The 23,337-nt window shown below is 45.9% G+C and overlaps 7 protein-coding genes across 7 annotated transcripts; 3 read left to right on the top strand and 4 right to left on the bottom strand.

Moving 5' to 3' along the window:
• Positions 1-618: 618 nt before the first annotated feature.
• On the bottom strand, positions 619-2,052 carry BGZ61DRAFT_375273 (glycoside hydrolase family GH30; the record flags this gene model as incomplete). Its single annotated transcript, XM_046242393.1, has 2 exons — positions 619-1,558; positions 1,610-2,052. The coding sequence occupies 2 exons, from the start codon at positions 2,050-2,052 to the stop codon at positions 619-621; spliced, it is 1,383 nt and encodes a 460-aa protein (XP_046093581.1).
• Positions 2,053-3,857: 1,805 nt separating this feature from the next.
• BGZ61DRAFT_314413 (uncharacterized protein) lies at positions 3,858-5,058 on the bottom strand (the record flags this gene model as incomplete). The annotated part of the gene is made up of 7 exons (XM_046238853.1): positions 3,858-4,016; positions 4,086-4,128; positions 4,197-4,317; positions 4,373-4,512; positions 4,576-4,787; positions 4,836-4,908; positions 4,988-5,058. Coding segments are annotated over 7 exons (819 nt in total), but the record flags the coding sequence as incomplete, so codon positions are not given.
• A 970-nt stretch (positions 5,059-6,028) lies between these two features.
• BGZ61DRAFT_435979 (putative NCS family nucleoside transporter) lies at positions 6,029-8,000 on the top strand (the record flags this gene model as incomplete). Its single annotated transcript, XM_046244008.1, has 4 exons — positions 6,029-6,280; positions 6,417-7,245; positions 7,312-7,673; positions 7,728-8,000. 4 exons carry the CDS (start codon positions 6,029-6,031, stop codon positions 7,854-7,856), a joined length of 1,572 nt encoding a protein of 523 aa, XP_046093579.1. The 3' UTR covers positions 7,857-8,000.
• A 1,641-nt stretch (positions 8,001-9,641) lies between these two features.
• On the top strand, positions 9,642-10,025 carry BGZ61DRAFT_375282 (uncharacterized protein; the record flags this gene model as incomplete). Its single annotated transcript, XM_046242394.1, has 1 exon — positions 9,642-10,025. One exon carries the CDS (start codon positions 9,642-9,644, stop codon positions 10,023-10,025), a length of 384 nt encoding a protein of 127 aa, XP_046093578.1.
• Positions 10,026-13,830: 3,805 nt separating this feature from the next.
• Positions 13,831-14,791, bottom strand: BGZ61DRAFT_487665 (uncharacterized protein; the record flags this gene model as incomplete). The annotated part of the gene is made up of 5 exons (XM_046250005.1): positions 13,831-13,901; positions 14,006-14,071; positions 14,263-14,392; positions 14,447-14,515; positions 14,780-14,791. The coding sequence occupies 5 exons, from the start codon at positions 14,789-14,791 to the stop codon at positions 13,831-13,833; spliced, it is 348 nt and encodes a 115-aa protein (XP_046093577.1).
• Positions 14,792-18,162: 3,371 nt separating this feature from the next.
• Positions 18,163-18,988, bottom strand: BGZ61DRAFT_487664 (prion-inhibition and propagation-domain-containing protein; the record flags this gene model as incomplete). Its single annotated transcript, XM_046250004.1, has 2 exons — positions 18,163-18,255; positions 18,314-18,988. The coding sequence occupies 2 exons, from the start codon at positions 18,986-18,988 to the stop codon at positions 18,163-18,165; spliced, it is 768 nt and encodes a 255-aa protein (XP_046093576.1).
• A 707-nt stretch (positions 18,989-19,695) lies between these two features.
• On the top strand, positions 19,696-23,210 carry BGZ61DRAFT_542026 (uncharacterized protein; the record flags this gene model as incomplete). The annotated part of the gene is made up of 5 exons (XM_046255124.1): positions 19,696-19,754; positions 19,821-19,851; positions 19,906-21,450; positions 21,517-23,115; positions 23,163-23,210. The coding sequence occupies 5 exons, from the start codon at positions 19,696-19,698 to the stop codon at positions 23,208-23,210; spliced, it is 3,282 nt and encodes a 1,093-aa protein (XP_046093575.1).
• Positions 23,211-23,337: the final 127 nt, after the last annotated feature.

Raw genomic sequence — 23,337 nt, 5'->3', positions numbered from 1 at the left:
GCTGGTGTCTTGGTTCTTTATCTGGATCATTGTCTTGCACTATGGTCTTGCACCGTGTTGCATGTCGTTGTCCAATATAGTCTGGTTATCGGATTATCGCAACGTGATGTGAGGAATTGGTATTGTAGTGGTTTATTAATCCTAGGGTGTGTTTGGAGAGGGGCATTGTCATGAACCTATGACCCTTGAAGGGTATCATTTGCAGCAGTACGCGATACAATGTATTTGCCCCTAGAGCAGGGGACAGTGATCTTGCTCCTTTCGTTTCTCTTTACGCTACGCCGTGCATCTAGACCTAGCCGGTACTATCAATCGATCTCTCTCTAAGGTGGGACTACCCATACCCCCAGGCACTGCTCTGGTGAAAGCGGCATACGTAGTTCACGCAGAAAAGTAAGCTTTCAGCGTCGAGATTCATATTTCAGAATTGACTAACTACTGCATGCAGCGTGCAACTAAACTGCAACACATGGAAATCATACACATTGTACCTATTTAAAAATAGGTAAAAATATGACATCGCCAGGGGACAAAAGAGTATGTAAAATTGAAAATATAGAGTATAGAAGGGTAAAAGGGACTTTAGGAGCCAGCCTGGAGACTACATTTCATGCCATCCTAACTCAACTTGACAGTAACGACTGATTTGCTAGGCACGGAAATAGTAACAGCACCACCCGAAAGCTGAGAGTTAGTGCTTGCGAATTTCCCGCTGTTGTTCGTGATGTAGGCCGCAGATTTCTTTGGTGTGAACCCATTAAACGACGCCTTCACCTTCTGAGTCGCCGAACCAGAATTGGTAAACAGCAACACAACAGATTTATCACTGTTTTGAAAAGCTCCAACGCTAACACTCGCCACGGTTCCTGACGTGGAGACCCGATACGCACCAGGGCGAATATATCGGGACCACATAGCAAAAGCCCAGTAAATGCCAGACGGCGTAACCGTCTTACCGTCCAGAGCATCAAGCAAGTGACTAGAACTCTTTGGCTGACCAACCTCAAAGCCTTCCCAAAATAGGTAAGCCGAGAGCTTGGCATCAATCATGGCGGCAGCAAGTTTCTGAGCCCAGGTGAAACCCTCATTAGCCGCTCCACTACTATACCAAGTGGTAGTATAGTCAATGCTGCCAGGGCCACCCTCTGTATTCCATTTTGGTCGTGATGTCTGGCTCAGAGGACTTTTCGCATCAGAACTGTACGAATGCGACGTGATGACGTCGAGGTACTTGGTCGAGCCAGCATTGACCAGTGCAGTTGTGTACTGGCTCTGTTTATTCCACCCAGTGGCGTCGCAGCAAACGATCTTGGTACTGAGCCCGGCGCTTCGAACCGCCTTGTAGAGCGTCGGAATGAAGCTGATGGCCTCCTGAGCGTTGTCGCTGATCTGCATCTGGCTGTAGCTGGGTTCAAAGTCCGGTTCGTTGAGAAAACCCAAATGCGTGATGTTGTAGCCTGCAGCTGCGTACAGCTTCACATACTTGACAAGGAAGTTGGCATATGCCTGGCGCCAATCCCCCGAGGAACAGGTGTGCCCGGTAGTTCCGCAAAGGTACCTATAGTTATTTAGCTTGAACACTTGTTTCCAAGTTCATAGTTATACATACCCAGGCGAAGAGTCGCTTCCGCTCGTTTTCATCCATCCTGGTGACCCCCATGCGTCGGCGTAGATGGTTTTCACACCATAGCTCACAGCCTGCTTAGTGAACCATAGTTGACCAGAATCATTTCCATCCCAGACGTAGGACGGTGCGGTCGATGGCGATTTAACACTGTTGGGTTCGATGGAATCTCCAGAGCCACCAGATCCAATGCGGTTGCGAATGATGCTAAAGCCCGCACCAGAATCTTTGTTGAACAGGTAGTCAAGTGCCGACTTTTGCGCAATCGAGTTGGCGTTTTGGAATTCTTTTGCGCGGCCAAAAGCTTGAGAAATGCCGAACCCATGGATTTCTTGATATTTTGTCCCAACATCGACGGTAATGGCGGTTTGAGATACAACAGAACCTACAAGGCCTGCCATAGTGCAGAGCCAAGTGAGGGAACGCATTGTAAGTCGGGGTTACTTGATCCAAGGGAGATATCAGTTTTGGACTTACCATTCATCTTTACAGGGTTGCTTAAAGGTCTTATAGGATCTATTTCTGTAATGAATCTCTTTGACATCGTTGAACGACCGACTGCTTTTCTTGCAATTTCGCTAAGGCAAAGCTTTGTTCCACTGAAGTTAGCACGGATAACCGGCTCGAGTAATGGCGACAGCCCGACGTTTCATCAAGGATCATTCAGTTGATTTTGTCTACTTTTGTAATCCTTGCGTTGGTCTATGCTCTGGTGTTGGAAGATGACCCTGTATTACGAAACCTCTGATATATTGATATCCTGACCTTAGTCAGAAGGGGGTCTGAAAACCCCTCTTTCGGCCGATCCGGATGACCGGCAGAAGCAATCATCAACATCATCATCACTGCTTTGAACACTATCCATGTGATCGAATTGAGCGTAACGGATCCATCATCTGGTCATTCACTGCATACTGCATTTAAAGTAGTAATATTGCAATAAACGGAGTAGAAGGACTGGGTTGCGCTACTTCACGCTTCTATTTAAGTCTCATAGATCGGGTAAGAGTGCATAAAGGTGGCTTACAAGTGGAGGGGGCGGGGCGGGACAATTCGTTCCCAGCAATTAAAATAAAACAAATTTTAACACAGGTAAAAGATTTCGCTTGTTTCAAAGCAGCGGTTGCTAGTAAGTTAGATTTATTGAATTGGATGATGTTGGAAGACCTCGGCGCAGGGTAGTCACGTGGGAACAGCAGGGCTGGCTGAGCTTGTCAAAACCCATGCAAACCGATGGGCCACTGTGCTACAAAAATTTGGTTCTTAGTAGCTCAGTGTTTATTTTTGCTTATCCGGATTGACATCCTAGAGGCCTATGACTAGGGCCTTAGCTAGTGGGATTCCGGGATAAATAAGGGTTCACTCGTCTACTGCTGTACAGGGAATGATCATCAGTTTTTTTTTTGTGTCTTGCAGTCTGTTCTAGCTTTTGGCCTACAGCGCCAGATGCCTCTACGGCCGACAATTCTATTTTCTTCCCCCCAAATTTTAAGGCCTTCTCTTGCTAATGATAAAATTACACTCTTTTCTATTTTTCCTTATTTCTTGATGACTTAGTTGATATGCAATTCGTCCAAGAAGTGTCATTTCGACCAAGTTGATGCTTATCGTTATCTAAGCTACCCTATAGGCCTGTGTTGGTAGGTATGGTTTTTTGGTCGAGGCGATGATAGAACAGAAACGCTAACAGGGAAAATCTCGCCGAGGGTAGTCAAAACAATAAATAGGCTTATCTTTGGGTTGGCCTCAGGCTACTCTGTGTCTCGAGCTCGGCTTGCGATAGTGTGCGCTGCACGCTTGGGTTGAGCGGCCGGGTTGTCTGCTGGCTTTGCCTCTTGAGTTGCATATGGGTTGTAACAATTAGCATCAGCCCTTATTTATATGTTATAGAAGTGTTCTCCCTAACAAAATAGTATTCTACATCTTACTTGGCGTCTTTACTTAGACGACTAATGTTACTAACCACAGACGACTTTACGACTATGCCCCCGGGTATAATTGTCTCCGCCTCATCATCATCCCACCGCTCGCCATTACTTGTGACATTACATTCGCTGCGCTGCCCAATCTGTAGCGACAGATCTTGCTCGGCTCTGAAGTTCTCTGTACTCTCCGACTTATTCTTGGAACTACCGAATCTTGATCGACCGTGGGACTTTTTGTTCGTTTCAACGCTGCCCAAGGGGTACTGGTTGTATCGCACCCGATTCGTTGTCCGCTTGACTAAGCTACCGAACTCATTGAGGTTGAAGAGCTGTCGGAGGAGGGCGTACAGATGCGGGACATTCGCGACGATGATGGCAGTACTGGCCTCACGCACGTACCAGAAGATCCACAGGATACTATCTGGTTCGGTAAAGACGTAGTATCGACTGAGCGTTGCGGAGATGATCTGTAGCAAGTCAGGTATTCATCTCAAGAATGCACGGCTAGCGCAGATGAGGCGACGGAAGTCACTTACGACAAAGATACCAAGGCTGAAAATGCCGGTAACAACGAGTTTTCTGCCTCTGTAGTTTAGGATCACATTTGCATGTAGTTGTGCATGATAGGACTGAGCTGCAAGACTTACCGCTTCCATGGTAATTGGGACTGTAACAGTAGAGGTATAGGAACCCCGAGCATCAAGACGTCGCCCGAGAGGTTGAAGGCGAAGGACATCTTGAGATGATTCTGGGCTGCCGAGCATTGAGCTGTAGAGGAACCGTTAGCTAAGTGGTCTCCAGATAACGAATGCAAGACACAAACGATTGAGGCCATCGAATACCCGGAAATAGTTCAAGAAGGGGCGGCACCAAATGCCAAAAAAGAAGATCTCGGTCGTGAGCCAGCCTAGAACGACATAGCCAAGGAGAAGCTTGACCCAAAGTGCTCTCTTCAAACCGGCGCTACGATTTGCTAACCATCAGCGTCCACAGAGTACCGGATAAGATGGCGCACGTGTTCCTTACGTCAATTTCAAGTACATGAAGCACATGCATAGCTTGCAGAGAAACTGGAGGATAACCATAGACTGTTCGATGATGAAAGTGATCTTGGAACCGTAGATCCTGTCTTGGATCTCTGCGTCGGACATGCCGGCCGTGCCCGTAAGAGGGAGAATATTGGTCAGGGGATGTTTCTCTTGTATGTTCACCCAGACAATCAGGTTGGTATACAAACCCTGCGCGGAGGTATTAGGGAGTGGCAGCATGCAGTGACTGATACTTACAAACGTTGGGATCATCAAGTAGTCCTCGAGATGGAACGATCGCCATCCTCCTAGGCGAATCCAGCGAGAAATACTGACGGGCCATGGGGGTTAGCGAGATGGCGAAAACGGGAGACGCATCGCCGTGCTTGCGCTGCTTAGGATGCACTCACAATCGGAGGACCACCACTGAAGTCGCGAACGCGTACCACGTCCACGACTCAATCAACCGATTGTCAGTCATGGTGGTGACCAAGTGAAGGACTCTCGTAACGTTGTCTCGCTGCTATCGCTGCAAAATGCTCAATTGCCACCTCGGCCTTGAGTTGGACGAACACGGGCGCATCTCTCGAAGATATGTGCATGTACTCTTCTGTAGCTGAAGTGACAAGTCCAGCCGCTTCGAGTTAGTGCGCAAAGATGGCGGCCTGCGAGTCAAGAGGATCTGGGGGTGACATGGTGTAGGCTGACATGGTGTATACGAGCTTCTTGTTGATACGGATGTGCCGCGTACTTCAAACCCGCCTCTCCCCGCCTGTTCACAACCAACGAGGCATCACGTTGTCGCACCATCTCCCGTTCTGTGTCTAGCCGAGATGGCATAACAAAGAACCATTGTTCTGTGTAACTCAGGTTGTTGAGCCACGCAAATCGGGCGACGGATCAGTTGACTAATGGAGACTAGTGGTATCTACAGCCAACACTGCCGCTCTATTTCTACAAGGGGGACGGCGACACACCTGCGAAAATGCCGTCTTTGCCGATATCTGGTTGTACTCAACCCGGCACCCCCAGGGGATTTCTCAGTTTTAATGTTTGGAGAAAGCATAAACCCATGGCAAAACTCGGAAACGCGGCGGTCAAATGATAGCGGAAAGTAAAATATATACATCGAACCATGCGGGAACCTATCACTTCTTCAAGTCCCGTCTTCAAGTCCCGTATTCCTGCATTGGCGTCGGACGCAGGCAGCTCTTCTGCTCCAACCTGGGCGGCCGAACTTCCCACCAACAAAACAAATGTCTTCACATCAATAATTACGCTTCTCAGCGATACAATCTTCCTTGCTTCCTCCCCTTCTTTTGCACGTTGCATCGTTCCATGCAGCGATTCCCTCCGCTATCGGCCAATCCTGAGGCGTTTACAACCTGCGGCAATCTGACTCGATTAACGCGCGCTCCGGAAAGCCTCTGTCGCTGCTCAACGTTACGACCATGGACGTTGAGAAGAATACACCGACTCTCCAGACGCATTTGGATGATGATTCGTCCTCATCGGCAGCCCAGAGGGACACCGCTTCATGCGGCGATCCGGAGAGGGAGCGCATTAATGCCATCCGACAGAGCAATGTGGTGCTGCGCTTTCTTGCCGACCTCGAGAATCGTATCGACAAGTTGACCAAGTTTGAGGCCATGGGAGTCGAACGAGTTCTGGAAGACGAGAGACGACCGCCACAGGTCCTCAATGTAAGTCACTTTGACTTGTGGTTCCACCATTTCTGCTTTCTTTGCCTCACCTGGTATTCGTTGCCAAGATGGGGGTTGGGGACTCCGTCGAACACACACGTTCCTAACTAGGCACATCTCACTCACCACCCTATAGATGGTCTTCTTCTGGTTTTCGGTCCTCATCAGCCCTACTCTTATCCCGATTGGAATGTTGGGTCCCATCTTCGGCCTATCTGTCAACACTTCGATCATCCTAACTGTCTTCGCAACGGTTATCGGCGCGGTGATACCGGCGTTCACTGGCACCCTAAGCCCAGCCACAGGCCTGCGTCAGATCGCCCTTTCTCGCTATTCAATGGGTATGTGGGGAGCGCGGCTCTGCGCAGTGCTCAACGTGGTCATCAACATCGGTTATGGTACTATTGCCGCTATCGTCGGTGGCCAGCTGCTGCGCGCCGTGTCTGGAGGCACTCTGAGCTTAGCGGTTGGCATTGTCTTGATAATCGTTGTGGCATATGTGGTCTCCTTTTTCGGCTATGCAGTCATCCACCACTACGAGCGATATGCTTGGATCGTTGCCTTCGCTTTGACCTGCGCCCTGTATGGGCAGTCCCATAAACACTTTAGCCCAACGCCGAGTATCAGCTTCGACACGGGCTTGACTTACACCGGATCCTGCCTGAGCTACTTCGCTATAATCTTTGGCGTGTGCGCCTCTTGGTGCCCCATCTCTGGCGATTACTACGTTCACTATCCCCCGAACACAAGCAAGTGGCTGGTCTTTGGCTTGACTTACACCGGTATTGTGTTCCCAACAATCTTTGTCGGAATCCTCGGTAACTACTTTGGTGGAATTATTTCCGCCGACGAGGAGCTTGGCGCTCTTTACGATAGTGAAGGTGTCGGCGCGCTCATTCTCGCCGTCATGTCACCTCCATCCGGATGGGGCAAATTTGCTTGCGTCATTTTTACTTTGACGTTTTGTAAGTAGTCCTTCTCCATCCTTAGATGGCATCGTCTCCCCGAGCAGTGATCTGAACAAAACACAGTGGCCAATGTCATCTGCAACTTCTATTCTAGCGCACTCTCGATCCAGCTTCTCGGACCACACTTCGTCGCCGTACCTCGCTTCGTCTGGTGCACCATCCTGGCTCTGGCAACATTTGCTCTTGCTTACGGGGGCCGCCACGTGCTCGAGGAAATCATCAACAACTTGCTCTCAATTCTCGGCTATTGGACGTTTGGATTCGCATTGATCTTGTTCATCGAGCATTTCCATTTCCGGCCTCGCCTTGGGGGCTATGACTTGGCTGCTTGGCAGGACCCTAAGCGCCTGCCGCTCGGACTAGCTGGAACAGCGTCTCTGATGATCGGAATTGGATTCTCGTTTTTGGGGATGTCCCAGACGTGGGTAAGTCGCATTATCCTCCCTGGTGTTTTGACGGGATGGCCTAATGGTTGCTAGTATGTTGCCCCTATAGCCAAACAGATTGGTGACTATGGTGGAGATGTGGGTGATTACCTGGTCTTGGTGTCCGTTGTAATATCATACCCTGTTCTGAGGATGCTTGAGATTAAATTCGTCGGACGGTAAGTTTTCTAGTAGGAGATTTCGATCAAGGCCACAATCTTCTTGACAACAAAATTGTAAAACGAAAGATGAAGGCGTTGGAATAGTATACATCCCACCGCGTATGGGCTTTCTTTTGTATTTCATATCTGTTATTCAAAGTTGTGGCTGGGTTTGTGTCGCGCGGGACTCGATGAATTAAAATGTCCATCGGCATTAACCCCGCGATTTCCATAAGTAATAATGCATAAAAACACAAATAAATGAAGAACACTATACAATAGGGTTCTGCAGTACTCCCCCCGAGGAGTTACATTACGAGGCATTGGCTGGATGGGATTCTATGCTACGACTAGGGCATGGATTCGAGTACGCGTCCCTCTCCTTGAAATCGTCCCCTGTCACTCCCACGTCTTGCGTCCTCAAAGGCTCCCTGCTTGCCCGCTCAGTAACCTTCCACCCAGTCACTCCTATAGCGTCACTCAACCCCTCGCAGCGACCTGCATCGCCTTCTGGGCTTAGCATCTCTCATCAATCGTTGTCGAACTCTGTCAGGTGCCGGAATGCAACGGCGGACTTGGAGCGCACATGCGTGGTCCGGAACGCAAGATCCCCCCTTGCACGTGCCTAACATCCCTTTCCTCGGCGATTTCGCTTTGAGGTCGCAGGTAGCCTCCAGCACCAGCGGCAATTGGGATACCGAAAGAGAAGTATAAATAGCTGTCTTCGCCCACAGATATGATGGCGGCCTGAGATCAATAGAGTCATCACCCGGCTACTACCTTCTACACTACTACCTAGTAGCGAGTCTACCCTCTTCACTCCCTATTGTGTATTCAGTGCCTGAAAAACTCATCCAGTTGCGCAGGTTCCCCAGAGCCATGACCGTCATTATGCGAAACGTCAGCGTCCTCTTCGACGCCATTATCCAGTGCCAAGCCGGCTCATATTCTCTTCCAAGAAGCCATCCGTCCGCGATTAGGAAACCAGAGGTTGAGCTGACTACCCCGAGGTGCAGATCTATGTGTATGATTGGGTTTTTCTTTTGAGACAACCGCCGACGTTGAATGCAAAAGTAGGCCCTGTATCCGGCCTCCTACTGATGGAAGGCTCACCAACGTCCCCTTAGACACGCGCCCTCACCAACATAACGAATGGAAGCCTGGTAATTCGTGTCCCCAGTCTTCCCAGCTCAGAAAAGCCCCGTATACCATACCAAAGGATCTCTGTATATAAGGGCAATCTCTCGGTCCTTTTCGAGCTCCAGCGGCTCCAGGTGGCCCACGGCAACGCGGACACGGAGAACCACTGGGGCGCTGTTGTACTTAGCCTTCTTTGAGCAACGGGACTGGCAGTGGGGGAAGCAATGGCTAGTGCACCTGTATTGTGCCTATCTCCGCGGGCCTCGCTCTGTTCGGCGAATGTACCGAAGCCACATGGCGCCTCGCTAGCTCTCGTGATTTGTCGAGCCGCTGTCAGCAACTGTGGCTTGCATGTGTGACATATGCTTAATCAATAAGAATTCGAGCTAATTACGACTGGCTGCAGGCAGGACACCATCTGCTACCATGTCTGCTTCCCCAGAGTAACGTCAGAGGTCTTGATTTAGACGTTGATGACCCAAGGCTGCGTGCGAAGATGGGTATTTAATGAAGCCCTATTGCGCCAGAGAGGGCGATCATCTCTGCTTTTGTTAAACTTTTCCAGTGCCTGAAGCCGCAACACTTTGACATATATTTGCCAAGCTCCGGAAAACTTGTCGCGTATCAACTCTCCTCTACCCCAAAGCGGCTTCTTACGCTACCCACAATGAGTTCGAATGCTTTTAAGGTCATCATCGTCGGTGGTGGCCCGGTCGGCTTGACAGCCGCACACTCCCTCTCACAGGCAAACCTCGACTTTGTTGTGCTGGAGCGCCGCACCAAGATTGTTGAAGATGCCGGCTCAAATCTGGTTCTACTCCCTATCGGATTACGTGTATTGAGCCAGCTGGGCATGCTGCCCAAGATCGAGAGTGTCAGCTCGCCGATGAGCCGTTTCAGGCGTATCGATTACAACGGACGCGATATTGGTGATACCCTGTGGTTTACACATTCCAAGGAAAAGTCAGTTAACATGCCTGTAGCAGACTCTAGCCTCTTGATATCTATTGCTAACGATGATTATATAGCCATAGTACCTATCCACGAGTGATAAGCCGACACGATCTGATACAAACCCTATATAATAGCCTTCTAGCAGAGGTGCAGGCTAAACTGCTTCCCGTAAAGAAGTTTATTAATATATCTTCTAGCTCCGATAGTATTAGTATAACTTATACTAACAATATTTTATATATTGGATTTGTTTTTATTAGTATTAATAAGGCTTATAACGTGCATGATAAGCGAGTGCCGCAGACAAGCGAGTGCCGCAAAAATCCTAGGATCACTTCTTATTTCATTAAATCAATTATTTCTCAACCACCAAATATGTCACAATCAAATAATGAGGCAAGAATTCTTCTTGCTCTTCAAGCCCTTCAAAATAACCCAAAGCTAAGCATCCGACGCGCCGCAACGATCTATACAGTGCCCGAATGGATGATACGTCGCCGACAAAATGGCATGCTTTCTCGACGCGATATTATCCCTAAGTCACGGAAGCTCTCTGATCTAGAGGAACAGATTATTGTTCAGTTTATTCTCGACCTAGATTCGCGAGGATTTCCCCCGCGACTGCGTGGTGTTGAAGAAATGGCCAACCGACTGCTCGCCGACTGCAATGCGTCACCTGTCGGCAAGCGCTAGGCTTCCAACTTCGTTAGGCGACAACCAGAGCTTAAGATGCGTTTTTTTCGTAAATACGACTATCAGAGGGCCAAATGTGAAGATCCAACTATTATTCGAAATTGGTTCCGGCTCGTGGAGAATATAATCGCGAAATATGGTATCGACCTAGCTGATATTTACAACTTTGATGAGACTGGCTTTATGATGGGCATAATTGCAAGCGGAATGGTCATTACAGGCGTAGATAGGCGTGGAAACCCGAAATCAGTGCAGCCTGGAAACCGGGAATGGGTTACAGTCATTCAGGCGATTAATGCGGAAGGCTGGGCGATCCAGCCGTTTATCGTAGTTGCAGGCCAATATCACCTCGCCAACTGGTACCGGGAAAGCAACCTCCCGGGCGATTGGGCTATTGTGATGACTTAAAATGGCTGGACCGACAATAAGACAGGTCTTGAGTGGCTTAAGCACTTTGACCGGCACACAAAGAATCGATTAACCGGTTGCTATTGTCTTCTGATCCTCGACGGGCACGAAAGTTACTATTTAGTCGACTTTGAGAAATATTATGAAGAGAACGACATTATTACGCTTTGTATGCCGCCTCATTCGTCTCACCTACTTCAGCCTCTTGATGTCGGGTGCTTTGGGCCGCTCAAAAAGGCATACGGTCGAGAAATAGAGCATCTAATTAGGTGCTCGATAACTTATGTTTCAAAGACTGAGTTCTTTCCGGCCTTTTATGCCGCCTACCAAGCCGCTATAACGGAAAGTAACATCAAAGGGGGTTTTAGAGGGGCCGGGCTTATTCCTTTAGATCCGGAAACTGTGATATCTAAGCTTGATGTGCAGCTGCGGACTCCAACACCGGTTGAGGAGGAGGCTAGCCTCCCCGACCCTTGGGTCTCAAAGATGCCAAAGATGGTGCTTGAGGCTACCTCTCAGTCTGAATACCTCAAAAGACGGGTTAGAAGGCACCAAAGCAGCTCTCTGATATCTATTCTTGAGGCGCTTGAGTCTTTTTCTAAGGGAATAAAGGCAATAATATATGAGATGGCATTAATGAAGTCTGAGATCCAGATCCTTCGACAGGCAAATGAGACTCTTAGCAAACAGCGCAGAGCAAAAAGAACTCGACTATAGAATAGAGGGAAGATGACTGTAGATGAGGGAAGGGATGCAATTGATCAGAAAGACATTGATGCGCAGGTGGTGGCCGAATTGTCAAGAAGTGGTGGTCAAGGAAGATCAGCGCCGGTGAGAGAAAGGCGCTGTGGAATATGCAGCAAGACCGGTTATAATATAAGAACATGCCAGATAGTTGTTAATATATTGGAGGAAGAGTATAGTAATTGATTTTAATTAATTAGATATTTAATTGCTTTTTTATTTGAGTTTTTATTTTGAAGGTTAAGAAAAGTATGGTACTTACTTGTTTGCAGCACTTGCTTATTATATACGTTAGCTAAATAAGAAATTTAATATAAATAGCAGCTTTAAAAGTACTAGTTATTATTAAGAATTAAATTAATAAAGCTAAGCTATTTTTAATTATACTAAGCTATATAAATATGCTTTTTAATAATTTCTTTAATTAAGGCTAGAAATACTAGTAAAATATATAGCTATAATTATACTCTTTAACTTTTTACTAATAAGAAGATATTTATTATAGATATATATAAGTATATAACCCTTAATAAGGGAACCTAGTGTTTGAATTTACTGCATTTTCATTATACACATATTATAGTTACTAAAGCTTAAGTTTTAGGTTTTAAGTTACTTTTTTCTTTTCTATTAGAATCCTATTTAACTTTTTTAATTCTAACCTTAATAAATATACTAAAAACTCCTACAACCTAACCTAATACCCTAAGATCCTTAATACCCATAATATCCCTTATTTAAATCCCCCCTTCTACTCTAAATAGCTAGTATCTATACTAGCCTAATATAGTATAATAACTTCTAGAATTAGAGGTTATATTTTTTACAGCTAATTTCTATAAGAAACTTTTAGCCTCTATTATTATTAGTATTTTTAATATTATTAGCTAGATTATATAATGTATCTATTTCTATCTAGATAAATATAATATTAATATTAGTAGCCTAATTTTCTATAAATTAACTCTATTTCTATTATTAAGAAATAAATTATATCTAAAAATAGCTAATATAATTTTTTAGTTTTTATTTAAGTATTTTAAGTAGTATAATAAGAAATTTAAGAGGTTTCTTTTTTTAAGGAATTTTAAATAGTTATCTAATTTATATCTTTTTCTTTTATCTTAAAGATTCTAATAGAATTCTATATTATATTAGAATTTAGATTTATATCCCTAATATATAGAAATATATATAATAAGAGTCTTATAATTAATAGTAGTTAATATAGTAATAAGTTATTTAAATAAAATTTATTAAGATAGAATAAGTATTAAAAGAGAAGTTAATTTTTTAATAATAGAAGATATCTTTCTTATATTCTATTACTTAAAATAAGATTACTATCTTAAGATTATTAATTATAGATAGTAAGGTTATTAATTGTAGATAGTAAGGTTATTAATTATAGATAATAGAATTAAAGTTAAAGGGGTTAAATAGAAGCTTTAAGTAGAAATTAGTAGGTAATAATCTTATTATTTAGCTACTATTTCTTTTAGTATTAAATATAATTTTTATTATTTATTTCTACTATTTAAGATTATTATATAGCTTTAATCTATTTAATAATATTAAGTAAAGCTAAAAAAACTAAATATAAGTATATAAAAAAGTTTATATAAAAAGAAGTATAATATAACTAAAAAAAATAAGTAGAAGTTTATTAAATAATAAAGTTATTTACTTATTATTAAAAGTAAATTAATTATTAAGAATACTTATAATAACTAAACTTAAGTTAGTATAGTAAATCTTAAAAAAAAAGAATATTATTAAAAATTAAAGCTAGAATTAAATTATTCTTCTTAATAATATAATATATAAGTTTATATTTAATATTAATATAAAATATAATAATAATATTATTAATATTATTATACTTATTAATAAGTTATATTATATCTTTAAAGCTATTTATATCTTAAACTTAAAAGTTTTTATAATTAAAGAATAAATTCTAGCTATTTTAATATAGTTAAAACAGGTTTTATTAGTATAAGCTAGGCTACTAGAGCTATAATATAAGCAGATATAATATATAAATTTATAGATTATTATATCCTCTTAAAGTAGTTTTTATAGAAGTTCTTTTTAAATTGTAATATACTGATACTAGCTTGTATATCTATGTTTAAGTATATTATAGGTAAGGAGAATATAGTTAGAAAGTTTCCTTAAGCTTATCCTATTAAGCTAGCTTCTTAGTTAAATAGACTAGAACCTACTTACTCTGCATTAAGTTGCGTATGGATATAATAGTAGGTGAGATTGACATAAATATCAGCAATATAAAAGCTGTAGTGGAATAGTTTCAATATGTTGCTTCTACAGACCTGAGAACTTAGTCTCTCTAAGGTCTACTAGTCTAGTGCTGTAGCGATGAATTAATTCCTATCCACATTTCTTGCGGCCTCTACTCATAATATATTACTACGTCCCAGCAACTTGCAAGGATGCTGGGGTAAATACTGCGGGGGCACTCCAACCTCTCTCTACACTCGGACTCTCATTATTCCATAGTTTGACCCCCATTCTCTTAGACGCCCACAAGAGGAATAGCACATGAAATAGAAAATAATAGGGTGTCGGCAGAACTAGAAGGACAACGGACAAATGCTAGACAAACATAGCTTAATAACATAACCCTAATTCTAATTTTACCACACGTACAGAGCAGAATATTCCCATAATTTGGGTTGGCCTGAGCTGATATCCAACCCATAGTACTTGAGGCCACGGCTGAGGGTTTACATCTAATAGCCGTGAGACGAACACAGAATAAAACATAATTCGAGTCGAGGAAGGTAGGCTAGTGATTTCTTTACATAGGCATATCCAACCAGGTTCCAACCTCTCTCCTTGGACAATCCATCAAACACGCTCAAGTGCATGTGAGTAATGCCTCAATACCCACTTCGAAATTCATTAGCATGCATGCCATCTCTGCCTTACAGTCAGCCACAACTCGAAAGCCAGTAAAAGAAAAGGAGGAATAACACTCACAATGTGGTACATGTCGGCCTTGCAGTTTGTCTTGCGCCTTCACTTCACATGCAATAGCTCTGCCTTGTAGTCAGCCCACATCACTCATTACAAGCCAGTCGAGACGTCCACGTCACTGCGCAGTGCGTTGTGAATAATCTGCCTCCTGCAGCTCTCCTCTGCCATTTGCCACAGCTGCATTCAGGCCAATCAAAACACCTTGATCAATGCATTGTATTGGCCCTACAATTTCTCATTCAATATCGCCCTGCAGTTTCGCCCTACAACGTCGCCCTACATCTCCACCCTACGACTCCGCCCTACGACTCCGCCCTCCAGCTTCGCCACTCAGTTCAGCCTTCGTTTGAGCACTGATACTCAGACTCGGGGCTTCCATGCATAACAACGCCGACGTGGTATTCGCCCATGATGTTGCAGAACCAACCAAACGTTTCCAAACTCCTTACATCGCATCTGCCTTGCAATGGAGGCTTGGATTGATTGCGTGTTATCCGCCCTACAACTCCACCTTACCATGTTGCATGGTCGCGCCTGCGACTCCGCCTTACGAATCCGCCCTGCAAATCAATCACCTTCTAATCACCTGACCTTCCTCTAGAATACTCCCTTTATAAAGCCCATCTTCCTCGCCAAATAAGAAGAAACCCAAATTAAAAGAAACCTACTTGTTTTTTATCGCACGACACACAAACGTACTTATCTGAGTTCTCACGATGGCAGTGTGTACGTGTACGGCATTGCTTGCGATGTCTATATGCTCATCTTCCCTCACCAGTTCTCTGTGAACGACTGTCCGCTTTCTCAAGGGCGAATTGCTGGTACAATGATCCCGATACGCGCATTGCTCATAGAGCATCCCTATGCTATCTCGTCAAAATTTTCCATATATTCCGCAATGCCCCCGAGAAAGTTTTCTGTCCGAGGACATCCTGGCTACTCACATCATTCGATCCCTTTTACTATACTTCTCACATCAGGAACAAGACACCGAAGGCAAGGCAGGTTATGTCTTGTGATAAAGTCTGCCAACCTCACTATAAGACCGACGCAACAGAAGACTAATCAATCTTTTCGAAGAACAGACCCTTTACTTCGAACTGACTCACCCCAACTTCACTCAAGCTTCCTTGATTCGGCATTGCACATTGGAGTACTCTTACTCTGCAACCTGCCATCGAGTCATCACCTAATAGCTTTACTATTGGTTCCATCGGACATCAGTCTCCCTCACATCAGCCTTGATGCTACCCGCCTTCTATGGGTAGAAGCAGCCTGCTGTGATGTATTTATTGTTCCTCCGTAGAACGCTCTTTGTCAGCTTCGAGGTAGTTTAATATTCGTGATTCGATCTATTATCTAAATATGGACTGCGATGTTGCAATAGAACCAATTATACCAATTAAGTAGCGGCGATCCAATCTCCCTTAGGATTCTAATTATAAATTACATAAGAGGGCGTACTTATTCTTTTCCAATTGCACATCTTCATCCTGTTGAAATAGGAAGACTCAAGTTGCTTAATTTATACTAAATATGCAACTATCTAATAGAATAATATATATTATCCCCTCTTCAGGGAAAGAGAAAACAGTATCAATCCAATATCCTTTTTTATTTTAATGGAACCTATATCGAAGACCTAAAAACAGCCTCCTTAACCAGCTGCAGCCATAACAGCCCCGTTATAGGGGTGGAGTCATATAAGCAAGGCAGATCCAAGCACACGCTAGACAGGGGCATACTAGCAGGCAGCTGTCCATGTAGCAGCAGAAACACAAGGCCATCAGACATTCAGTGACAGTAGTGCAAGAGGGGAATTATAGCAGGGCAGTAAGGGGACCGGATAGGAATCATTGGCTGTACTAGGGGGGTCTGCAAGGCAACACAGAGGGTTGCAGCGATGGGAAGCTGAAAGTGTGTCGCTTACCCCACACATCCCCCTAGTACCAGCATCAAGTTGTAATAGGAAACCCCGGCCCGCTCCGCGCTGATCGCTTAGAACCAACTACTGCAGATAATCATGTTATCTATTTGACATATTGCTGCATTGCAGCTATGGGTTGTAACCAGCTTCCTATGTTGTCTCACACAAGACGGAGATCCATGAGTTGCTTGTCAACTGCGGCAGCCAGGGCGGATAAAACCGGCAAGATGCGGTATTTTCTCAACCAAGGTTGCATTCACGGGTTGCTGGCTGATACTCAAACCTGCAGCAACACATGCACTTTGCCGTCAGGACTGCACTTTGCCTTGGTCGGGCCGAGGTGGCTTATTCGAAGGTTGCAGGGGCAGGTAGTCAACTATGGTATGTTTGATGGAGGCCCGAGTGGTGATCAGTGCTCACGCTACTCTCTTTGTGTTGTTCAAGACGTGCATTCTGACTGGACATCGGGCTCGGGGAGGGAGACTATTCCGTCGTTATTGCAGCCTGATATTTCTTGGTGTTGTGTATCATTATCGTGGACTCTGTGATACGGAGAGAGGATTGAGGCCAGACGCAGGTGGGGCACTAACCACAACAGCGTATCCGCAATTACAAAAAGTAAAAGCCCCGGACCACTCGCATGTGAGATGTGACCACAATAACTCAGGGCGCCGAGCTGCAAGGTAGCAATGGGTGGTCAGACGTAAGCTTACGTGGCTGGAGAACAAAAGCCCAATGATGACCTGATTCTGCATTACATGCCACGGAACAATCAAGCCTGAGTAGGCCGTGCAACGGGGCGTAGCCTGGTTTGGGTTAGTGTCCCGGGCGGGGGCTTTTGGCAACCTTCTGATGCCAAATCCTACATCTATGATATTTTGGCCAGGATTCGAGAAGTTACATGCGCAACTACATGACGAACTCCATCGTCCGATGGAGAGTCGACAGATGCTCAGCGAATATATCCTTCGAACAAGAGTAAAGAACTTGGTGGTGATACTACGGTTACCTCGGTCTTGTCATCCTGAAAAATGTTACTGATGCGCTAGCCACCCCGGAAGGAGACACTGACCTTCGACCGCAATATAACGAACTGGACATGTTAAATCGCCAACGCGACGAAGTATGTCATCGGATCTGGCCTCCAAGTACATTGCATGTAGACATGGGTGACGCTATGAACTAAGTAAACTACGTCCTCGCCCGCCTCCAACTTTCGTAGAAGAGAGGTTTTCTCAACTTACCCCTATATTGATTGCCCCAAAATACATCACTTTCGAATCTTTACGCCATGAACCCTTGATACATGGCTCTTGAAATGATATGGACTCGACAAAAAGTTCACCAACAGTTTGCACTGAGGATGGTGACGGACAGAGATTGCCAGCGTATTCCAAATGCTGTAAATGCACTGTGTCTTCTCCAGTTCTAACTTAAGTTATAATGCTAACTCACTTTCCTATTTTGAACTAAAGCTTTGCTGAATATCACTCCTGCTTGCTGACATAACACCTACAATTCCACCATGCACTGTGTTTTCAACCTTCTCCGCCTAATAAAGTAATCATTAGACTTATATAACTTGAATCGTTGTACTGATGCAGACTTACCACTGGTTTGAGGATAGCATCCAACGCTGTCGCTAGCGTTCTATCTTGCCCCTGAATTGCATCCTTGAGCAACTTGAGACCCCAGGTCAATTCCACCACCTCTTTATCAATCAGCGCCTTCTCCGTCGACCTGGCGGCGGGGAAAAGCTCCTGGAGTTCCTTGGTTTTCTCCGAGATGCACTCGATCATTCCCTTAAAATGTTCTCGATCATACAATACCCACTTGGCTTTGCGCCGTATGGACAGTTTGTTCCGTCTATTCTTGATCACCTTCTGCATCTGTTCATGAATTGACTGACCCGCGACGCTGAGGTCTGTCTCTTCACTGAGGACAGCATTTTCGTCCCCGGATCCTGGGCCGCTGACCTTCGCGCTGAGGTTTCGAACACGCTTGACTTCATCCAGGACCGATTTGAGGAGCTTTTCTGCACTGGGGATGTCGGGTTCGGGAATTTTTGTGCCTCTGAGTGACTTGGTGTGTTCGTCCACTCCATGAAGCCCAACTGCCTCACCCCACCTAGACAGCCTCAGCCTGGCATTGTCCAGTTTGAGGACGCAGTCTTCATAGTCATTTTCGAAAGTTTTGGCGAAGTGGATGTACTCGAAGCACCTCAAAACAGTGTCAAAAGTAGTTGCCAGGCTTATAAGCCCGAGGGCTAGACCAGCTGTCTCCATTTTAACAGGCGGAAGGCAACCCACAGGCTCGATAGAAGTGAAAGAACTGGGATGAAGGCCGAGAGTTCGGATCATAGAAAGCCGGGGGAAAAAATTGTAATTCGGGATTTCTAATGAACAAGAAGAATGGCAGGGAGAAGCTGGAGGGTCACCGTTGAGGGTGGTCAGCTGGGTGAAAGGAGGTGAAGTGCAGGCTCAATCTAAGCGCCGAGCAAATTCGTGGCGCATGCATGTTATTACCAACTGCTTACGAATGACTCATCTAAGGGACACGGATTAACCAATCGCAGGGAAGTCGCCAAGGATGCATGCATACTCTTGAGGCCCTCTTGAGGCCTCGGCTACGCTGTCGGTATGAGAATACATAAGTGACTTGATTGAGTACATAGGCTGCTGCAGGCATCCATCGATCGAAATACCCTGTCTGACTCGTTGTACCTGTAGTCACAGTCCTTGTACCGCGACTTGTGCCCTTGACACATACATTATGCGGCTACTCAAGAGCTGAAATTTGCCAAGAGGATCGTCAGGTCTCGACTCTCTCGCCCGACGCCACACGTTGTGACCTGAGGCATTTAGTGACGGCCCAGATTGACACCACCCAGCTACCCTGGTTTTTTATTCTCCCTCTTGTACCACTTTAATCTGCTCCGTCCTCCGTTTAATCAGCGATACGTGGCGGAGGTAACTGAGCCCGACGGATCAACATGGATAACCCTGTCGCCATCAAGAACTCTAATGTCGGGGCTGGGACGGTGTCCCAGAGGTGAGAGAGGGAACCATGTTGCAAAGTCAACGACAAGGAAAAGCGCTAATGTTAAGTCCAATCCAGTACCATACATCAACATTTTGTGGAAGTCCCGGTAAGGACATAATTCAGGAAGAACTGAGATTGAATGCATGACTTACGGAAACAGAGAGGAAAACCATTGACAGCGGAGAATGTCCCAAACGCTGCCTTCAATGCCGCAAACAAGCAGCATATGCCCCTGTGCCTCCCTGGTACCAGGCATGACGTCCTAAGGGAGATCCGAAAATGGGCTGATGGGCAGAGGGGTAGTGTATATTGGATGAAGGGCATGGCTGGTACAGGCAAGACCACTATCGCTCTTACTATTGCCACCGAGTATCATGAAGAATGCCGCCTCGGTGCAAGCTTCTTTTTCTCAAGACAGGGGGACTCTCTGTCAAAGTCTCGTGGGTTCCCAGCTACGATAGCGACCCAATTAACAAAAGTCTCAGCAGAGCTTCGGGACCGGATTGGGGAAGCTTTCGAGGCCAACTCGGACATCCACAGTCTTGGGCTACTTTATCAGTGGAAATTGCTAGTTCTCGAACCGCTCGCGAAGATGCGTCACAGCTTACCTTCTCCTCTGATCGTGGTCATCGATGCATTGGATGAGTGCGAGAACTCACAGGACCTACGTCTATTGATAGACTGTCTCGCATCTTGCTCTGACGACATCCAACTACGTTTCTTCGTCACCAGTAGGCCAGAGGGGTCTATCGAATCAGCGATGGGGAGGGTCACGGAGAACCAAGTCCGGACCTTTGTGCTTCACGATATCGAAGTGGACAAAGTCAACAAGGACTTGATGGAATACTACAGAGAAACTTTTACGACCATCGAACAAGACACTGGGCTGGAGGGATGTCTCCTGACACAAGAGAGACTGGATCAGCTGGTCAAGCGGTCTTTCGGACTGTTCATCTATGCTGCCACCACATGCCGCTTTGTCCACGAAGGAGGTCCACTAGCCGAAGATCGGCTCAAGACTCTGCTCGAGGCACATCGGCCCCTGCTAAGTGCAGAAGCAGAACTTGACCAGATGTACAGGACAGTTTTGATGGGCTCTCTTACGGCCACCATGGGCCCAGGAGAGCTGATGCGTGTGCAAGATTCTTTCAACACTGTTGTCGGATGCTTGGTGGCACTCTTCGACACCGTTTCAGTAGAAACACTAGCGACGATCCTCGCACAGCCGCCAACCACGATCATGGCAACAATGAAACGCCTTCACTCAGTGCTAGATGTCCCAAAGCAACACAATAAACCGATAAGAATCCTGCATCCGTCCTTCCAGGATTTTCTTCTCGATCCATCAAGGTGCGGGGAACAGTTCTCGGGCGACATTCAGGACAAGCACCGCCTTCTTCTTGATTCGTGTCTCCGAATCATGTCAATCAATCTGAAGCAAAACATTCTGAGGCTTGAGCGACCAGGAACTCGGGTCAGCCAGATATCAAAATTGGAAGTGACCAAAGCGATCCCTTCTCATGTCCAGTATGCATGTCTGCATTGGTTTCTGCACTTACAGATGACCGATCTCGATCCACGACAGGATCGGCAAATCCTTGACTTTTTTCAAGTAGGACTCCTGTTCTGGCTCGAAGCGCTGTCTTGCATGGGCCGGCTGCGCGATGCGTTTGACGCCATGGACATTTTAGAAAGCATCATGATGGTATGTAACCCTTTGATCAATTCTAGACGGATCCCTGGTCTCTAGTGCACAATTAACACAAACCAGAAAACTGAGAATACAGGAATCGTTTCTCTCTTGCAGAAAGCTGGGGCTTCACTTACAGGTTCCGCATCTTTGTCACCAATGCTCGACGATGCCAAGCGATTTCTTTTCAGTCACAGTCTAGCAATCTCACAAGCTCCCTTGCAGTTGTATTGCTCTGCCTTGATATTCAGCCCGGGTAACAGTCTCACAAGAAAGCAATATATCCATCTTCTCCCCACATGGATCTCGGAGACCCCATCTCTTCCCAAGGATTGGAACCTCTCTTTTCGAACAATTGAACCTAAGCAAGAATTGGAGCGCATTGTCTACTCTTCAAACGGTCGATTCATCGCTATCCTTTTCCGCCGTGGCACTCTCTGTCTGTACGATCCCCTAGGCATGAAGCTATGGGAGACCAAATCCCACTCCACTCCATCACATGGCCTGGCCTTCTCGCCTACAGAAGATCTGCTGGTCACTGTGTCGAAAAATGACGGAACGACACGGTTCTGGGATGCTAAGACGGGCAGGGAAACGCAGCCCCGGCAAAGATATTACAATCCCGGTGCCGGTTTGAGTTATGCAGTACCAACATTCTCACCTGACGGATCTTTAATCATTGCCGCTGCTACGCATGAGAAAGTACAAGTGTGGTACGAGTCGACAGGAAAGTTGCAAGTTCTAGCATGTCCCCGGTCCCGCACGGCGGTGTTTTCGCCCGACGGCACAATTTTAGCAGTTGTTTCAGATGGCGGAGTTCGGCTTTGGAGCTTATCATGCGATGAAGAGATTTGGGATCATCAAGCGCGAGGTCCGATAGCTCTTGACGGCGAGCTTGAAGTAGCATTTTCTCCTGACGGGAAACTGTTGGCGACGAATAATTCCTTCATCATACGACTCTACGATGCGGCAACTGGAGTCAAACTCAGGACTATCGATGAGTTCCTAATCAAATCCAGTCGGTTTCTGCAGTTGGATGAATTAGGTGTGGGACCAATCGCCTTTTCTTCCGATGGAGAGCTCCTTGTCGCGGCATCGGCCTGCGGGAAAGTAGGAATGTGGAAAACCAAGAACGGCTCGAGGAAGTGGCTACATCACGGCGACAGTGGCGATGGTAATGCGATCGCTTTCTCGCCCGATGGAAGGCTTATGATTATTGCAATGGGCGATAACTCCGTCAAGTTTTGCGACATGTCAATCATCAGCAGGGCGCAGCAACCCTTACGAGGGCTTCCAAGTGTAAAATGCGAGTACATGATTACTGTCTCACGGAGTCGTGAAATCGTATTGATGAACTTTTTGACGGGCGATGGAATCACGGTTTGGAATACAAAGACGGGAATAGACCAACGACTTCTCGAACCAGAATCGGTCTTATCTGCAGTATTGTCGCCGAACGAGAAAACCATAGCCACTGTGTCGTATTCCCGGGATTCGCCTCCCAATGATACATACTATATGCAGTTTTGGAGTGCTGAAAACTATGCCATGGTTGGTGGTTTTGGCTTTCAGCGCCGCCATGACCAGCCAGAAGGAGTCGCGCTCTCACACGACGGCGATTTAGCAGCAGTTGTGACCATCTTTGGGGATGTGCAGGTCATGGAAATGACAACAGGCATGGTACGCTGGCATTTTCAACTCGAGCCAGATTCGCGGATATGGATCAGCTTTACGGCTTTTTCTCCGGACGACAAGGAAATATCGATACTGTATAATGGGACAGCAGAGATATGGGATATTGCTGAAGGCACAAAGAGGCTTACGCTTGCGAAAGATTCAGGGGCAATACATGCATTGGACTACTCTCCGGATGGGAAACTGGTCGCGACAGCATCGGAGGGA

The sequence above is a fragment of the Ilyonectria robusta genome (genome assembly GCF_021365365.1).
Source record: "Ilyonectria robusta strain PMI_751 chromosome Unknown BGZ61scaffold_87, whole genome shotgun sequence".
In the NCBI taxonomy this organism is placed as follows: Eukaryota; Fungi; Ascomycota; class Sordariomycetes; order Hypocreales; family Nectriaceae; genus Ilyonectria; species Ilyonectria robusta.
The sequence above is the reverse complement of the archived record's forward strand: the minus strand, read 5'-3'. Positions and strand labels throughout refer to the sequence as shown.